This window comes from Lolium rigidum, chromosome 4 (genome assembly GCF_022539505.1).
Source record: "Lolium rigidum isolate FL_2022 chromosome 4, APGP_CSIRO_Lrig_0.1, whole genome shotgun sequence".
In the NCBI taxonomy this organism is placed as follows: domain Eukaryota; kingdom Viridiplantae; phylum Streptophyta; class Magnoliopsida; order Poales; family Poaceae; genus Lolium; species Lolium rigidum.
The window spans coordinates 53,506,790-53,526,816 of NC_061511.1; the positions used below are offsets into that span (position 1 = coordinate 53,506,790).

Below are 20,027 nucleotides of genomic sequence, written 5' to 3' on the forward strand. Positions count from 1 at the left end.
GTGCTATGCCACTGAAACACAATATTGAACATTTCACGGTTTGAACTTTAACATACATATTGGTACAACTATCACATAAAACAAGCCACGAATCCAACTGTGACGCTGAAACACTCCCTATGTGACTACCCATCAACAGCATGGCCGAACCACCAAGATGCCCATCGTTATTCCATCGTAGATGTAATGCCATCTTTTTGTTTAGCTTCTAATTGATAAACTGCTATCAATATATTTGCATACTTTTTTTTGAAGTGAAATCCCAGGGAACACCCCTTGCATCCGAAAAAAATGAAGAGAGCATCACCGCCATATACATGAAGGAGACTCTAGCGATAGGGACAGGGAATCCTGTAATAAAGCGGGTTATGTTGGTTAAAAATTTGCAATGAACATGAACTGCTGGCGAATCAACCTCAATAGTTCTAGGTAATAAAAAACTGCAACTTTGCTGGTACGTATACCTAACATACTTACACAGTTTGTATGAGAAAATAATAGACTTATGAGTTCATATGAGAAAGCTATGTATGACAGGGATGGATTTGAAAGTAAAATTTGTTAGCAGAGCAATCTTGAAATGATTGAGGTCATTCAGATCGCAGAGAAACCTAGAACATGAATTAATAGGTACTGAGGGGTTCCAAGAAAAACATGTACATGACTCTCCAAAATGTAAACTTTAAAGAGGTGGTGCAGCTTGTTCGGTTTAAGCTGGGGCATGTCCAAGTACATCTGGTGACTGCCCAAGATGCAGTGCAATATGAAACTACTCAAAATGGCTGAATACTATGGCAGTAGAACTCCCAGCAAGCATTGAGCTATGCTGTCAAGCTGTTCAGCAAGGGCAGGAAGACACCAATGCCCTGAAGTCTGTGATTCTGTAAAGTTGAAAATACCAGGGGTAATGGCACAACTTGTCTCGATCAAAATTTACTTGGTTGCCAACATGTGAGCTTTTGGGATTCCTCACACTAAAATGTCAAGTTTTCAGTGCCATGTCTGAGAAAATAAAAAGGCGCAGGAAGTGGACACAGAATCAACATCTTACACCATCTGTGAATTTGTATCAAAATAAAATGCAGAATCTTACCTTGGTCTGGAGACCTTTAAAGAAGCTACCCGAGAGGCCGAGACAAATATTCCTCAACGGGCGAAAACTATGAGGTGTCTTATGGCTGTCCAACTACCCTGCTGCATCTGCATTAACTAGCGGATGGAGAGCAGATCCAGAGTCCATTACCAAGAATTGTATCTCATGTAACGTTTAAAATGATCTTGTTTATGGGTTCATCTTCCTCCTCAACAGAAGCTATAGCTGAAAAAACAAACAGTACGAGCGGTGTTCAAGACAATTTTATGCTCGCAAGTCAATTACATGCAGTGTCTATCTTCAGAATTAGGCAGTTCTTCGTCAGGTTTGTGCATCTCATCTAGCATGGAAATGATTAGATTAAGAAAAATGGTAAATGTAACGGTGTAGTTCATATATAGCCCAACATACACAATTTTATGGCATGATTTACACACTATTTGTAAGAATTTCGTGAAGAGAATAGTAAGGAGGCCGAGGAATATCCAGATTACCAAAGTATTCGTCCATAAAAGCAGCTGTGTAAAAACAACGTCGCTACCCGTAAAGATGGACAAATGAGAACATTAAAAATGTTTACGGTCCTTAAATTGCCATACCTTGTTGAGAACTTGGTAATGCAAAAAATTTCTCATGACATCAGTTTTGTAAAGAGAGCGAGCTCAAGGGAGCAGGAAGGATAATTCATCGCAACAAGATAAAAACCCATGTCTGAGCTTCATTTAATTCAAATTGGTAACTAGAATGCATTTCAACATGCCATTTATAGCACGAGAATGAATTTCTTTTGATTGGTACATTCCCAAAGAACCTAGCTGGGCATGCCTAGCCTTCAACACTAGATTGTAGATACCATTGATGCCAACAAAGTTCAAAAAATGTGGAATTAACTATCTAAATATTCATCTTTTACAGCAACAATATTTACGTCGATTATAGTTTAATAATTACCAATCAAGATGATAAAAAATTGAGAGAAAATTGTACCCCACTCCGGTGGCACACAAGGAATTAGACTTCTTTTTTCTGACATACAATTGGTTTACAGTGTCACATACATTTTTACTTATACAAGAAAGTTACAGAATAGTTTCAGCCATGCACTAGGATATTGGTGCCTTTGTTCAGTTCTTCAATGCACTGAACAAGTTGGAACCTTCACAACTTTGTTGTGGTATATATGTCCAAAGGTTCCTCTTAACGAGTTATGTGCACTGAAAATAAATCGGATTGGGTTTCTGGTGAAGCCGCCGATTTCTACATCAAGCTACTTTGATCCAAACATTAGTTTCATAATGCTTACACTAATCTTAAATTGTTGAATGCTGTAACAAATTCATCTTCATCGCGCTATGGACACTTCAGTCTACGAGTCATCTTACAACTCGTCAGAGACAAACAAGGATTCTGAAAAGCTCACAAGCAAGAACTCTTTTCAGAACTATTTAGTGAATGAGGTCCAGAATAGCATCTTCCTTTATCCCAAGTTATATCACAGCTATAACATCATTTCCCACTTATACACCAATTAAAACAAACACCGTAATATTACTGAATGGCACATTCCCATCTACCTAGCTAGAATCGCATGATTACTCAGCAAAATAGAACTTTTCCATCTCATGTGCCTACAGAAAACTAACAAAGCAATAACCTGAATGAACTGTCAAAATTTCTGTTATAAAATATTACTCTTAGTTTGAGGTAGATCAACCAAAACTGAAAGGTTGGGCGAGGGTGAGTACTCAGTCCACCTCATTGCAATTCAAATAACTGTACTCGAATTTGCAACTACATGAATATCTTTGTAATAGCAACTAAAACAACAAAATTACGTGATGTATTGCATCTGAAATGAAGATGGGCTAGGAAACTAGATGTTTGCGAGCGTTCCATACCAATGTGGCCTTACTATTGAGGATGGAATGCAGCCAGGGACACGGACTCTGGCCTGTGTGGTGGATGCGAGTCTTTGAGGTGGATGTGGTAGCCTAATTTTTGCCTCAACTAATATCACTTTTGCATAATATTAGCTCAACGATAATGTTATATCTGTTTAGAAGAAAGGTCCTATTTCAAAATCAAATTGAATACTAATGAGACCAAGTGGACGATTTTAAGATGAATCTAATCCCCCAACTTATCCCTCACAAACACAAGGCAGACTTTAAGCCCGAAACATAAAAAAAAGTCTCGAATCCCGAGACCCATCTGATTCTTCATGAACTACAGAAAGGGTAAATTATGTATCACATTTAGCAGTTTTCTTTTTCAGGCATCAACACAGACACTGGGATCTGCAGTCAGATATTAGAACATATCTCGTGTTGTAATTGAGTGAACATGCCCAAATGCACTGATTCCCTATATCAAAGAATTGGATGAAAAACCAAGATGAAACACAAATCTACATCATGGTCATACAGAATCCAGACTGCTCGCACAGACAATAATTATTCAGGCCTAACCTTTGGGGGAAATCTTGAGATCAGGGATCTTGGATGAGAACTGCAGGCTTGAGGAGCGCTCAGGTACGGAAGCAGATGTGATGCCATATTCGATTCCACCGGGCCTTGGAGGCATGCGAGCCACTGCTTTTCCAGTCGGCGGCGCTGGTTCCAGGCGTGGTGCGGACTCCCTCTCCGCCCACGCGAATCCACTCACGCCGACTCACCGAACAACGCTGCCACCTGCCGAGATGTTGGGGACGAGGCCACCCACAGGCCCAGGCCGCGCAAGCAACCTGTTGCCGTCGGGGACAAGGCCACCCACAGCCCCGCACGCCGCAGAGGCGGCTCGCACAGCCTCCCGCAGCGACGCGCATCGGGCGAGGCCGCCCGATTGCCCCGAAACCGTCGGTAGTTGCAGCCGCTCGCCGCAAGTCGCAACCGCCGGTGCAGCCGCTCTCCGCCTGCCACAATAGGCGGTGAAGCTGCAAATCCCCAGGCCGCAGTCGCCAGTGCTGCCGCTCGCCGAAATTCCAGAACCGCCGGCCGCACACGATGCTCTCGACTAGACTGGGCTAGCTGGTAAAGCGAACAGAGGTGGGGGAATAACCGTCGACGAAAAAAGGAAGAAAAGAAATTACATCACCTGTGGTGGGACCGTTGGTGGCCACATCGGGTGCGATGGAGTCGGTGAGCTTGGCTCGGTCTAATCGACCCGGGTGCAGAATTACTTATTCTGCACCTAGGGTGTCTAATAGAGTTTTCATATATATATATATATATATATATATATATATATATATATATATCATACACTATTCTGTCAACTAGGTTACGAGAATAATATTCTGAGACTCGATTCGTACTTCTCTGGACACGAGCTTGTACTGCCTCGGAACTTTTTGCAGCGTGCGTTCGTACTTCTATGTGTTCTTCATGGAATCGATGTTTACGTCCGAAATCGATCTGTTTGTTGTTTTCTAGTGTCGTAATTATATTTTCTAGCTAGTATACACCAATCCGCACGCACGCATTACAACTTTTACAAGATTTAACAAGTTTTTGAATTTGAATTGATCCGCTAGGCATGTCCGTTGCGTACTTATTCAGCGAATCCAAATTGGCGTCCGGATCGTCGTTTTTAACATGGAATTCGAGTTCCATTCGCACCGATATGCATATATTAGTGAATCAAATGTTTAATCTGGTTGTAATTTTGCTAGAATCGCTGATTCGGTAGTTGCCCGTGGAGAGCGGTTCATCGTTGTCGGTTCATCGATTTCTAGTCGTTTTCGCTTTTTTGTTTGTGTTTCGTTAAATTGATTTGTTTCTAGCCGTCAAATTCATACTATAATGCTCATTGAATTACTAAAAGTCGATCTGGAATTCGCGATCGAATCCGTTGGCAGGTTTGCGTTCAGTTTGTCGTCGGAACATGCGGGTGGGTATGAGTTCATCATTTTTTTCGTGAATTATTGTTTTGATAAAGTTATAGTAGTTGTTATATCGTTATTAATTCCGGATATACTCATATATAGTTTGTTTGTTTCGATTTTTTTCCGACTTGTTCGTCAAATCGACTAGATCATCTATGTTGCAAAGCTGAACTTTTCGGTGTAGCGAGGTTGTACTTCTGCTCTATGTAGTTTGTTATTTCTTTGTTTTCCGTTACGATTTACATGTTTTTCTATATAAGGTGTATCTTATCCATTGCTTTTTTGTGTGTTTTTATTTGTTAGTCTGTGCGGATGGATAACTTTTGCTGGTTGTTTGTATAGTGATCTTCTTCGTATCCGCGCCCGTACTTCTCGGGCGGTCTAGCTATACTTCTATCAGATAATGTTTATCTTCTATGCACGTTTTTCTCTATTTCTGTTCACGCCTATATAAGTGTTCCTTTCTCATTGAGCGCAGCCATAAACTTGATCAGATCTTTCTTCTTTTTCTATCGTCTCCCAATGGCCAAAACCCCTTCTCCCACGAATACAAACTCCCTTGCCATGGCACAACCGAGATGAATGTGTTGTACACCAACACGGCATCCAGAGTAGAGGCATGGCTTACTTCAATTGAATCTACCCTTGATGCTTCTGAAAGGAAGTTTGTGGGGATAGATGTTGAGTATGACAGGCTTAGAGGATCCGACATTAATCCGAAGAAGGCCGCTGTCATCCAACTTTGTGTGGGCACCGAAGTTTTGGTGTACCACGTTTGCCATGCTTGATGAAAGGAGTGAGAAGTTGTATAATTTCCTATATGGGTACCGGTACACATTCGTTGGATTCTGCAGCTTGCCGAAGATCGTAATGTTCTTGGTCGTTCTCAATTTTATATCCATAATATCAAGGACATCCGAGATGATTTGGAGAGACCGGACAACAAGAAGAGGACTCAAGGTCCGAAAGATGTTGCTTGCGAGCCATTATAGATCCATTTTACATGAAGATGAAAGATGGATTTGGTACGACGTGAGCATAGCATGTGGGCTAATGCGCCTCCTCTCCCACCTGAACATATTTTATATGCTTTGCGAGGGATGCATATGTGACCTACGAGGTGTATAAGCGTTTGGATGTTTTCGAGAGAGGATTTTTTCTCTTTACAAACGTTCCGAGAAGAAACGTGGCGAGGATTGATGAATACCTTAAAGTAGTTTGATTAGTTTTCCTTACGAATTTATCCGAAATATATAATGTAATCCGGTATTCGAGTTTATCCTTAATAAATTTCATTTTTTTTATTTGTGAACAAACATGTACTTTTTTATTTTTCGTTACAGTATATCATGTTTGTTGTCATTTTTCACGGAACTAAATGTTTATTATTCTTATGGAACTCAAGAATTTACAGCTTGTACTTCTTTTCTTTATCTTGCGGTACTTCCAGTCCATCAATAAGCTGTACTTCCGGGTTGTTCATCTTGATTGTTGTTGAAGATCAAGATTCATATGTTTGTACTTCGTAGTTCGTATCTCTTACTTATGTACTTGTTGTGCCTCTATTCTAGTACTTCCTTGTGAGAGGGTGGGGGGGGGGTTGGGGGGGGTCCCCCCATACATAAAATCGATATATATCTTTGTTACTGCGGATCAAGATTTTATAGGGTGTACTTTTGTAGCTCTTACTTATGTACTTGTTGTGCCTCTATTCTAGTACTTCCTTGTGAGAGGGTGGGGGGGGGTTGGGGGGGGAACCCCCCTCATACATAAAATCTGATATATATCTTTGTTACTTTGAGATCAAGATTTTATAGGGTGTACTTTTGTAGCTCTTACTTATGTACTTCTTTTGTTCCTCTACTCTTGTACTTCCTGGTGGGGGAGGGGGGGGTTGGGGGGGTTCCCCTACATACATAAGTAATACTTGAATAAAATCAATTATATATTTTGTTGCTACGAGATCAAGATATATAAGTTGTACTTCAGTAGCCCTTACTTCGTACTACTTATGCCTATACTCTCGTACTTCCCTTTTGTAATTTTGTTATTGGAATTCAAGATTCATAGTTTGTACTTTTCTTTTTTGTTGTGAGCTTGTACTTCTATTAGTTTTTATTCAGTACTTGCTGCTTCTTCACTTTATCCTACATGGGATATTCTATTTGATGTATTTCTTTTTATAATTTAATATTATGAGTTTTTGTACTTTTTTTCAAGCCTGTACTTCTATTTGCTGTAGAGTCATCTATGATATATTTTTTATTAATTGTATTCTTGTAAATTAAAGTTGTACTTACTTGTACTTGTATCCTGTACTTCCTTATCGTTTATGCTTTGTATTTCCTTTTACGCTGCCCTTTGTTTTTTGTTTTTGAGGCTGTACTTATTTGTTTGACATGCCAGGTAACGGCCCAGTCGGGCTTTTCTGGGCCCGATTTGTTATGAATTGGTATTTTTTCGGCCCATTTAATTGTGGCCCGGTGGCGTCCGTATGCGTCTCTTGCATCATAAGCGCAAGTTGTGCGGCCGTTCACGCATCTGTCCGCACGGCGTAACTCCACCTTCCCCACTCTCTCTTCGCTTTCCTCGTCTCTCGTCGCAGAGGAAGCTGCTGCGCGGTTGCGGCGACGGAGCACGCTTTCTTCCGGTACGAGCAACTTCTCCGCGCCCCTCCCTATCTCGCGCGGTACTTCTATTCCGTCTATCCTTCTCCGGCCCCTCAAATTTTTCTCCCGCGAATGCTCTCGTGAGGTTGGGTTCCGGATTAGGGGTTACTGTTCATAGCTTAGGGTTTCCTGCTTTTGTAGATCTTGTTTGTTCTTTCCTTTTGTATCGCGCAGCGTGTCTTCTTGTTTGTCTGCTGCATTCTCCTCGGACTAATTCGTTTTGATTTTTGCTTTTTGATGTGTGGTTGGTTGCAGGGTTCGTGTTCATGTGCTTCTGATCTCCGCGTTGGTCGGGAGAGGTCGATTTTATTTTTTTAGTCATGGATCCTGCCCCGAAATCCCCACTGCCTCAGGAAACCCAAGGTAATTTTATGTTTCGTTTTGTTTTTGTGGTACTTAATTGCGGCGAAATTGTGCTTCCCTTTAGATCTCGAATTAGTTTATACAATGTTAATTCTTGCGTTGCTTGTGCAGTCATTCTCCATATAAATATACTTATCTGGTATTCATATATGTACTTACTTGTTGGTACAAGTTGTACTTCCCTTGTTTAGTTTCATATCTTGCAGTTATTTTTTTACTCATGGATGTGTGTTATCGACAACGAAATTATTCTAATTGGTTTTGGTTTTGTTTTCTACTGTATATTCGGTCATGTGCCTGTTGTTACATGTACTTATTTATATGTACCAGTTGTACTTCCCTTGTTTAGTTGCATATACTGCAGTTTATTTTTACTTTTTTTTTGTACCAGTTGTACTTCCCTTGTTATTTTGACAATGGAAATTCTCCTAATTATTTCTGTTTTTGTTTCTACATGTACATGTACTTATCTATGTTAGTACATGTACTTCTTTTCCAGATTCATGTGTATGTTCTTATTTGTAGTTCTTTACTTTTAGTACTGCTCTCTCCTAGTTTTGTTTTTGCATTTTTCTTGTTTTGATTGTTTCTATTCTACTTATCATCTTATATTGTTCATTTTACTATGTCTGAACCCATTTCTTTTTTAGGTGAAGTTACGATTATTAAGAAAGCGAAATTGTTTGTCGCCGATGGCAAACTAAGTCTCGTTGCAGGTATTCCTATCGTTTTCCACGATGTTACTTGTGAGGATTAGGAGTGAGGATGAGGTTAAGAAAAGCTCTTCTACATCTCGGTAATCATTTTTAATATGATCCTCTGTTTGTGTGCTCATTGTCTTGTTTTTTTGTGATTTTTGTATTGTCATGCTTGTTCTCTTTTGTTATGTGAATCATAAGACAACTAAAATATATGCTCTTAAGAGAAATAAGAGTCGTGTATTCTATTTTGTAGCAGATTGTACTTCCTTTGTTTTTAGTTACAAATAATGCGGTTAATTGCATTGCACTTATCCGATATGTATTGTTGGACTTCCTTACCTTTTATTTTACCATTTTAGGAAATTAAATATATTTTTTTCATTGTCTGTTGTAATTAATTTGTTTCTTTTTCTTCAATGCGGATGCAGATTTGCAAGCTGAAACTACCGACAAGGATATCAGCGATGTACTTGCTTACGTAGAAGAGACTTATGGAGATGGAGATCGAATGTCCGCTCATGATGGTTCCGAGCAAGGTGAAGGTGATATAGGTTCTTTGGAGTTGTCGTTAACTCCTACTCGGGATGTTGACGGCCGAGCCGGTTACTCGGATAGAAGATGTTCCAGCCTCGACTTGCTGCTGAGGAAGAAAGGGTTGCACGAGAAAATTGTGCGTGCTAGGGAACGAAAGAGCAAGGCGATTCATGATGCGAGGAGCATCTAATGTTGGTCCCATAGCTTACCATCGTAGGGAACGGAGGAGCAAGGCGGCTAATGACGCAGAAGTATATTCTGTTGTTCCCGAAGCAAGTCGTACGGAACGGAGGAGCAAGGTGGCTCATGATGATAGCGAGGCTCCTCCTTATGATAGCGATGCGACTATTGATGATAGTGTGGCGGCTCATGTTGATCCTGAGTGCGCTCTGCGTCTGATGCAGATGCTGATGTGGCGGCTCATGTTGATCCCGAGTCTGCTTCTGCGTCTGATGGAGATGCTGATGCGGCGTCCCATGATGATAATGCGGATGCTGCTCCTGCGTCTGATGCAGATGCTGATGTGGCGGCTCATGTTGATCCCGAGTCTGCTTCTGCGTCTGATATTAATTTGTCCCTTGTTGTTCCTAGCAGTCCTGTTACCACGCACGGGAAAAGGGTGTTGTCCGAAAGAAGAGGATGGCTGATGCTTGGTATAGTTGGTACCCCCGCAGAAGTCCTCGTGTCTCTGCTTGTGTCTAGTGTTGATGGTAGCACACGGCAAAGCCCACGTATTCTAAATATGCGAAAGCTAGCCCTCTTGGTGTTATTGCTAAGGGGAAGCAAGCTAAATCTAAGGTGGAAGCAGGCTCATCTCACTTCATTTTAGTTTTTATCAACTTACACGATATCTACGTATCTTTTCTAATTACTTGATAATTTTGTATCCGTAGGTTTCGCTTTTAAGAAGGAAAAGCATCTCGATGCTACTGGTGGTAAGAGTGTTGTTGATAAGCCGAAGGTGAATCCTAAGACGGTGAAAAATCTGCTCCTAAGAGAAAGAAAACTGTTTGTTTTAAAGAAGATGAAGATTTTGTGCTCGAGGATCATCGGGTTTCGATGATGACATTCCTAAGGTTACCTCCGTTTTTTTCATATATTATTATATGCCTCCTCTAGTTGTTTATATGTATGGTCTTTCTTTTTCTTGGTGCTAGTACTCCCTCATTTGAATAACTTGTACTTCATGTGTTCCTTCTCTTGTACTTCCCTTTCTTTTCATATTTATTATATGCCTCCTCTAGTTGTTTATATGTATGGTCTTTTTTTTTTGTGCTAGTACTTCCTCATTCGAATAACTTGTACTTCATGTGTTCCTTCTCTTGTACTTCCCTTTCTTTTTCATATTTATTATATGCCTCCTCTAGTTGTTTATATGTATGGTCTCTCTTTTTCTTGGTGCTAGTACTTCCTCATTTGAATAACTTGTACTTCATGTGTTCCTTCTCTTGTACTTCCCTTTCTTTTTCATATTTTATTATATGCCTCCTCTAGTTGTTTATATGTATGGTCTCTCTTTTTCTTGGTGCTAGTACTTCCTCATTTGAATAACTTGTACTTCAAGTGTTCATTCTCTTGTACTTCTTTTTTTATTAGTGTACTGTTTTGTAATTATCTGTTTGTGATTCTATCTCATGCATGTAATGTTCTTTTAAATTTTGTATAAGGTTGTTAAGAGGAGGAGAGGGCAGGCAGAACCTTCTGCTGTGGTTCATGATGAAAATGAGCGGTTTAATATCTTGTTGCCGAGTGCTCTTTGAAGGAATTAACTCTCTGCTTTGGTTTGCTTGAGGAAAGACACAAGTCTGTTGGTTCGTGAAGTCTGGATTGGGTCATATTGGGGATTTCAAGATAAGAACAAACATCAATCGACGTCTTATGTCCTTTCGATGTACCATATCGATCCTGTCACGATGAATTTGGATCTTGGAGATGGTACCAAGATTATTCGGATCAATGCTGATGCAATTCACAAGTTGTTTGCGCTTCCTTTTGGCGAGAATTCACCTCCTAGGCCTTCGAGATAGTATACATGATGATGCTTTGATGAGGTTAAAGGCTGAGTTAGGTTATGCCAGGAATAAGCAAATTGAGACGAAGAATCTTAGGAGGTTACTTGCAAATCTTGTGAAAGACCCGACCAATGATGCTTTGGCTTTGAAGGTTTTCGGTCTTGTTCTTTATAACAAATTTATCCTGCACTGGCTATACTACTCGTGTTTCAAGGGAAGCCGCAATGGTTGAAGATTTTGATATCCTCAAGCTTAAGGATTTTAACTTGTGCCGGCTTGTAGTTGATGAGCTTAGGAAAGCTGTTTTGAAGCTGGCAGGCATCAAAATCAGATTGGGCTGCTATTCTCGGCTGTGCCATTGCTCCTCTTCTCATGTATCTTGACCGCATTGACCACGGGAAGCTAAATCCTAGGGATAAACGCACACCTCGTGCACTTTTCATGAATCCAACGAATCTTTTGAAGCTTTCGATCTTGGCTGTATTAAGGAAGGTGATTGGAAGCCTTCTTCGTGGATTTATGGCAAGTTACCGGTGAGTCCACTTTCTTCTTTTATTCTTGTTTTTTTTTATTTTGTTTCATTCAACTTTTGATTTTAACATTGTTTTATCTTCATGTGCGTTTGCGGTGGAAATCACGTGGTGATATTGTGTTCTTTGATGATGTACCTAGAATGGCCGGTGGGCGTTTGACTCCTTCGAAGAGGAGTAGCTCTTCTCTTGCGGCTTTTCGAGTCTTCTAGACCTTTTTTGGCAGGTAGTAGCAGTGGATCTGCTCTGGATGGGCAATGTGCTCCAGCGGAGTCTTTGACTGTTAATGTTTGTGGGGATATTGAAGCTCTCCTTTCAAAAGCATATGATTTGTCTCTTCAAATACCTACATCTGCCAAGCGACTGAGCTACCTGCTGGCTTCTTGCCTCCTGAACTTTGTTTTAATGAAGTTGCGAGCAAAGGATACCCTTGATTTGGAAGGCTTGCAAACATTGTGCACTTTCGAGACTAGCATTGTTCACATGCGACGGGTTTGTGCTCTGTTCAAGGCATCCCGAGGATGCTCGTTGCAAACCATATGAGGAAAAAGCTGAGGCATATTTGAAGGCCATGAATGATGCGATGCACTGCTGCTGATTGCTTCTTCAACTGTGCTTGCAGCCTGGTTTTCCCCAATGCCTGGCTTGTGCTGCTTGTGCGTCCCAGTACTCCTACGTCATGCTGATGCTTCCGGTTCATCTCTTGGAGATGTGAGATTTTCTGTATTTTTATTTTGATCTTCTTTTTAGATGCAAAGCTGAACTTCTTTTCTTTTATCTTTGTCTTATGCTTTCTTTTTTCAAATTTTTTTGTAATGACTTTATTTCTATTTTATTTTTATGCAGGCTACTACCAATGAAGATTTGCCTGCTGCTGATACTCCTCCATGTGATGATTTGGAGGCTGCGAATACTTTTACGGATGTACGTCAGGATGACAAGGAGAATTTTGTGGATGCCATGGATGATCTCTGGGTCTGGCAAGGGCGGTGCTGAAACTCTTGATGAGCGAGGAAGCTCTGATGGTGTTAAGTGTCCTCATGCTGGTGAAGGACCGAATACCGGATTCTGTCCATGCTCACTGCTACAGCTGATGTTACCATTGCTCCTGTTATTCCTGAAGTTACCAAGAGTGATGTTGTCACTGCTACTCTTAATGCTGAAGCAGATACTTATAAAGTTGACGCGCCCCCTTATGCTTGTTGCTCCTGACCGAGAGCCTTCACCTTTGGTTTCGCAACTTGTGCCAGCAAGCACTTTATTCTTGCTGCTGCCTTCTACAAGCGAGGAGGACAATCTTGCTTGAACAAAGCTGAGGAGCCGACTCCGACATCTCAAGATTTAGGCAAGACCTCGTAAAGTTCATGCTTTGGTAGTTTGATTTGCTTTTGTTTGTTGCTTTTTGTGTGGTGTGCTTTGCAAGTGTTGGGGATGTTGGGAATGTAAACTACCTTGAACAAAATATCGTTAGATTATGTATGTTCTTGTTATCGGACCTGGGTTGTAAAATAAAAAATTTAGTTTCTTTGTCTATTAAGTTTGTGTTCTGGAAACATAGAAAAGAAGTGTGCAGATTTGCTTGTACTTCCTGTTTCACTTTTCTGTTTTTACCTTGACGTTACATGTACTTTTCTGTTTACCTTGCTTGTACTTCCTTACATGTACATCCTTTTGCACGAAAAGGATTGCAGCTTTGCGAGATATATAGTCATGAATTTTCTGCTCCTGTACTTCCACTGGCAATTGTGTTTGTACTTCCCACAACTTAGGTAGTTGAGTACACTTAGTTCTACTTTTTTCAGCTTGTACTTCTTTGCACATGGACCTGCACTTCTTTTACGTGTAGTCCTGTACTTCTCTAGTCTGTGCACTTCAAACGTATTTTTTTATAATCTTTGAATCATATCATTTTATGTTTATTCTTTTTTAAGGTCGTGATTTTTTAATTTCTTTTGTTTCTGCAGACCTCTCGAGTACTGCAATTATTCGCAAAACTTCGAGAAAGTATTGACAAGTTTTTCTATTACGTTACAAAAGTAAAAAGCGGTGATGAAGTAGCGTAAGTTGATATTTTTTTTATGCAACAATCCTTATGGCAACTCTTTCTCATATTGACATGTTTAATTAAATATTATTTTATTATTATTTTTCGGGGATAAGGTGATGTTTCGTAATAAATTTTGTGAAGCTACGTTAAGGATGTTTCAGAATCATTTAACTGCGTGGGATGCTATCAAGTGCTTGTAGCTGAAATTGGCATTCACCTGATGAGGGAGAAATACAAGGGCACTCGACAAGCTTATTGTTCCTTTACGGGTTTGTGTAAGTTGCGGACATTTATGATTTAGTTTTGTTACTTACTTATCTTTTTTTCCCACGGTATTTGAAGTCACGTTACTTACATTTCAGCGTAAGATATGGAACGGATCCTTTGACAAAAATGTGAGGTCTTGGTTTACTTGAATCTGGATTGAGCGTATGGACGGAGCATGATATTGTGAGTAAACTTTTTAAATTTGTTTTGTATAATATAAATTTTACTGCTGATGCCTTTCTTATATATTAATTGTCCATTTTTACGGAGTTGTTTTTCCAACTTTTGATCCTCCAAAATCTAGAGATGCGGTTGGACATTACGCTCGTGGTTACTGCGAATCCGAGGGATAGATCTTTCCGAGTATATTGATTCTTTGTATACATGCAAAGATCCTACTTGGATGGTTCATGTTCAACAAGATGACGAAGAATATAAAGCAGCTTTGGGCAGATGCTTCCCGGGACATGCAAGACCCTCTCGGTCCACTTACTATTGATGACTTGAAGACGAGTACTTGTGTACACCGCAGCGGGACAATGCGTGAGACATGTGTTATTTTTTTAATCTATAATTTTTGCACATCATTTATATGTCCTTTCTTGTCATGATGTATCTTGTTTTTTCGCGGTCGGGACTGTGGTTTCTTTATGTTACATACCGTTGGGTCTTGGAATGGTAGGTCAGCTTACGAATTTACATGCAAGGACATTCCTAACATAAAGAAAACCATGCTCTTTAGGCTGGTCGACGTGTGGAATTTTTGAAGTGGATCCGGTGGGTTTGTTTGGGTATCATCCAGGTTAGTACTTTTTTTTTTGCATATCATGTTCTTCACCTGTTCGTTTCTTTTTTCATGTAGGCTTCTCGCATTTACTTCCTCTTTTTACCTTCTGTACTTCTAATATATATCTGTTGTACTTCTTGTTTAATCTTCTTGTACTTCTCTGTTTTTACGAGTTTTTTCTGTACTTCCTATTTTTTCTTGTTTTTTTGGATTCAAAGTTAATTTTTAATAAGTTTCGAGATACATTTTTTAAAAAGTTTACAACTGACTTCTTGTTTGCAGCTCAATCTCTTGATCTTGATGAAGAGAATTTCTGTCTTTTCGATAGCCGGACTCGGATCTTTGTCCACTGAAGTCGATGTCGTTAACATCGATAGTCAAGATGATGATTACGTGAAGAAAGCCGACAACAAATCCTTTGATTCTCCGAAGAATAAGTCTGGCTGATGTTCTTGGGAAGGCTACTTGTTATTGAAAAGACGGTTGTGGATCTTGAAGTTATATCCTCGATGATGACTTTGTTACCCCAAAGACTAGGTGCGGAAAGGTACTTACTCCTGTTAAGAAGAGAAAGGATCCTTCGGTCGACTCGGCTAATATCACGACTACAAAGAGGGCTCCAAGAAGACCCAAGAAGTGGAGTGGATCTGTAGAGATTTTAAAGCCTGGTGAGTTCAATCAGCTTAAAAATGCAAGGCTGCTTAAGGACTTCATCTTGAGCAAGCATGGAGTCGAAAAATATGGAAGGTATGATATCTTTTTATGATCCTTCGACCACATGTTTTTCCTGAACTTTTTCTTTTCTTTTTTGACCTGTTTTTCCCCTCTGTAATGATTTTTTGTTTTTTGTGTCTATACAGTGTCAATTACTGTAGATTTGTCCATGGGAAGGATACGTTTGGCGATGATATTGAATCATTATTTACAGGCAAAGAATTGGCTAAGGCCTTTGGAGATCTTGGGGAGTTAGAGGGTGAAATGATGAGCTATATTATACTGCCGGTGGAAGGAGGATCCCACCAGAATCATGTCTTTGCTTAGGACGCGTGTCCTATTGTCTCCCTACTTTCTTACGGTGAATAATATAGTTTCTCTTCTTTCTATTTATAAGCTAGTTGTTATTTGTTGAATAGTCATAACATTTTTAACTATAATCTTTTTACGTGTAGTATTTGCTAGAAATGGACGGCATGATTGTGAGCAAGAACTTTGATGTTGTAAGGGCTGTGCGAGTTTCCAAGACTATTTGAAACCAGTGAGAGAATCTCTTGACTTGCAAATACGGTAATACATTCAATATAAAACTTTGATGCCCTAACTCTTGCCACTTACTGCTGAGTTTTATTTTTTGATGTACTTTTTAATAACAGATCATCATGCCCTACTGTAAGACGATGCATGGTTCACAACAGAAGCATCATGTCTTGTATGTCATGAACAAGTATCGTGCAACCTTTGATGTTCTCGATTCGTTTGATTGGAGTAGCCACAAAGAACTTTCTCGGAGTTCGTTCCATCTGCATGAGATGTCAAGGAGATTGTATGTTCTAATAATTTTACGCTTGATTTTCGACATTTTTTAGGTTAAATATCCCTTTGCTTAATGTCATTCCTTTTTTATTTCAATGTTAAAACAGGCTCGAAGGTTGACCTTAGTCATGGAAGGAGTTTATGGCAAACAACATTATGCCAAAAGTGGTCATCCCAATTGGAACAATGTTTCAAAGAAGCCGAACTATGTGCACGTCCCCAAGCGGGGTTTCAGCCGGTGTGGCTACTCTTGTTTGAAGTTTGCATCTTCTTTTGACGGTGACCAAGTCGTTACGGACATTGCGAGATGATGATGTATGTTTTTATCTTCATAGATGAAGTAATTTTTTCTTATATTTATGTATTTTTCTTTTTTCATAATTCTTGCTTTTTCGTTTTATTTTATGCGGCCTCGCGTTGATGATTGGAAGGCGAGTACTTGTACTCAAGCTGTGTTCCATGTCAACAACAAGGTTCCTCTACATGATACGCAGGTGGAAATTCAATGCCTTTCTCCACATTACGTGTGTTGTCTACCCAAGGAGAAGAGCTTATTATGATGCTTAGCCGGATGGCATAGGAACATATTTTTCATATTCGTATATAATTTGAATTTGATATTCATATTTGTAATTTAATATAGTTTGACCTATTGGAACATCGGTATTTTTCATTTTGTCTTTGGAACATTAGTGTACTTCATACTAATCAATCATGTACTTTAGTGCTTGAGTAAGCTTTGTCTTGTTTATGTGATGTTATCTGTACTTCTTACAATACATATCTTTGTTCTTCCTTTTTTTCAATTAGCCTTTGTGTTTTTTGTTCTTAGTGAAGTGTTGTACTTCCTACTGATTTTAGTTTTGAACTTCTTACGTATTTTCCCATATAATAATTTGCGATATGTATTTTTTTTATGTAGTTGAAGATTCGAAGCTAGTACTTTTTGTGTTTTCCGGTTGTACTTCTTTTGTTTATACTCTTGTACTTCCTGGTCCTCTTCTATTTTTCTTAATCCTCCTCTGTATCCCCTACAAAACGAAAGATATGATATGAACTTCTTAATGGAGTTTCAAGAATGTAAACTTGTTGTACTTACTTGTATTCATGCGGATCCATACGTTATATATATACAATTCTTTCTTTTTTTATTCGTCTAAATTAAGCTTGTACTTACTTGTACTTTAGTTATGTACTTCCTATCTTTTTTGTGTGATATGTTTTCTTTTTTGCTGGTCTTTTGTTTTGTTTTTGAGGATGTACTTCTTTAGCGACGGGCCGGTTAACGGCCCGATCGGAGCTTTACAGCCTAGTAAGCATGCCGGTATGTGTGCGGTTTTTCTTTGGGGTGGGACTTGTACTTCTTTTGTGTGCAACCTTGTACTTCCTATTGCAACTATTTTGTACTTCCTTTTGTCGTTCATCAATGAATTTCCTTTTTGTTTTGTTACCTGTAAGATAAATTAGTGTACTTCGTATATCAAATTTTTCAGTGTTGTCTTGCCATTCGATGTCGGCTTTGTAATTTCTTATATAACTCATGCTAGAACTTGATGTCTCGGGCTTTACCCAGGTCTTAATTTTTGTTGTATTTTTTTGTAATTTTTAACACACTACGAACTTCCTATTTGAGTAACCTCGTACTTCATATCAATGTATATCGTACTTCCTAGTTTTTCTTACTGTTTTTTCTTGATGTTGCTTGATGTAAAGACTTTTGATAGTAGTAAACAAATTACTTGAATGGAGTAAACCAAGATCATTTTTTCCATTCTTACATATCACTCTTTGAATGGGAAGTAAACTTAATTACAATATTGTAATTTATTTTCTATTTTTTATGCTAACTTATTTACGGTGCTCCTTCTTAGTGTTGGTGGCGTTGGTTCATTTCCTTCATCCTTGTCTTCCGCTTTGTCATCTTCTTCTTCTTCTTCTTCTTCTTCTTCTTCTTCTTCTTCTTCTTCTTCTTCTTCTTCTTCTTCTTCTTCTTCTTCTTCTTCTTCTTCTTCTTCTTCTTCTTCTTCTTCTTCTTCTTCTTCTTCTTCTTCTTCTTCTTCTTCTTCTTCTTCTTCTTCTTCTTCTTCTTCTTCTTCTTCTTCTTCTTCTTCTTCTTCTTCTTCTTCTTCTTCTTCTTCTTCTTCTTCTTCTTCTTCTTCTTCTTCTTCTTCTTCTTCTTCTTCTTCTTCTTCTTCTTCTTCTTCTTCTTCTTCTTCTTCTTCTTCTTCTTCTTCTTCTTCTTCTTCTTCTTCTTCTTCTTCTTCTTCTTCTTCTTCTTCTTCTTCTTCTTCTTCTTCTTCTTCTTCTTCTTCTTCTTCTTCTTCTTCTTCTTCTTCTTCTTCTTCTTCTTCTTCTTCTTCTTCTTCTTCTTCTTCTTCTTCTTCTTCTTCTTCTTCTTCTTCTTCTTCTTCTTCTTCTTCTTCTTCTTCTTCTTCTTCTTCTTCTTCTTCTTCTTCTTCTTCTTCTTCTTCTTCTTCTTCTTCTTCTTCTTCTTCTTCTTCTTCTTCTTCTTCTTCTTCTTCTTCTTCTTCTTCTTCTTCTTCTTCTTCTTCTTCTTCTTCTTCTTCTTCTTCTTCTTCTTCTTCTTCTCTCTTCTTCTTCTTCTTCTTCTTCTTCTTCTTCTTCTTCTTCTTCTTCCTCTTCTTCTTCTTTCTTCTTCTTCTTCTTCCCTCTCCTCGTCATCCTCTTCTTCTTCATCTTGTTCCTCTTCCTCTTCTTCTTCCTCTTCTTCTTCCTCTTCTTTTTGCTTCTTTTTTGGTTGTGTTCTTGTTAGCACTTTCTTCTTCGATTTTCCCTTCAGGTTCAAGCCATTTTTTACAGGGCAAGTAAGAGAGTTGTGGCCGGTTCCATATTTTTTACACCACGAACACATTTTTCTTCTCGGAGCTTTTATTTTACTTATAGCAAGTTGTTTCATTACTCTAGGATCTTTTGGACAAGATCTAGAGTTGTGTCCGCTTTCGAGCTTGCATATCTTTGCAAGTGTTCTTCCCTTCTCTCTTCACGGTCTTACTGCACCTTTTTCTTCATAGCTCCTGGAGGTTTAGAGCCACCGAGGTTCTTTATTCTCTGCTTCCTTTAGTTTTGGACTTAGGTGGTGGTAGTATAACCCTCTGCGGCATCTTGTTACCATCGTTGTCGAGTGATCATCTTGTCTGGTTAGGACAATCAGGATATTTACGTTGGTTTTACTGTCCAAAAGTGAGTTTCTTCGAGGCTCAAACTCATCAATATCTGGGCACTGGCACTGAACCATCTTCATCATTATGCTGGTGTTGACGAACCCATTGCATCAAGTTCGTCATACGGTGTTACTGAGACCAACTTTTGCTCTTGCCCGTTGTTCTTCGAGCATGTTGCTTTCCTAACAACTTTCATAGCCAGTACTGTAGTATTTCATTCTGCGCTGGATACGGATACTGAGGTTCCATCGGAAGCTTGTGTCTTGTAATCTCTCTATCAAAAGTTCCTCTATGTCGCGCTCCATTAGTGTACCTCCTTAGTATGTAGCGAGTGGAATGCTATCAACCCTCGAGGTGGTCCAGCGAGGCATAAAACATGTAGGCAGAACAGTCCTGTTGTAATAAAATGAAGTTTCAATCCATTAGAAA

The 20,027-nt window shown here is 39.3% G+C and overlaps 1 protein-coding gene across 1 annotated transcript; it reads right to left on the reverse strand.

Moving 5' to 3' along the window:
- Positions 1–18,356: 18,356 nt before the first annotated feature.
- Positions 18,357–18,995, reverse strand: LOC124648951 (cilia- and flagella-associated protein 251-like; the record flags this gene model as incomplete). The annotated part of the gene is made up of 1 exon (XM_047188630.1): positions 18,357–18,995. A coding segment is annotated over one exon (639 nt), but the record flags the coding sequence as incomplete, so codon positions are not given.
- Positions 18,996–20,027: the final 1,032 nt, after the last annotated feature.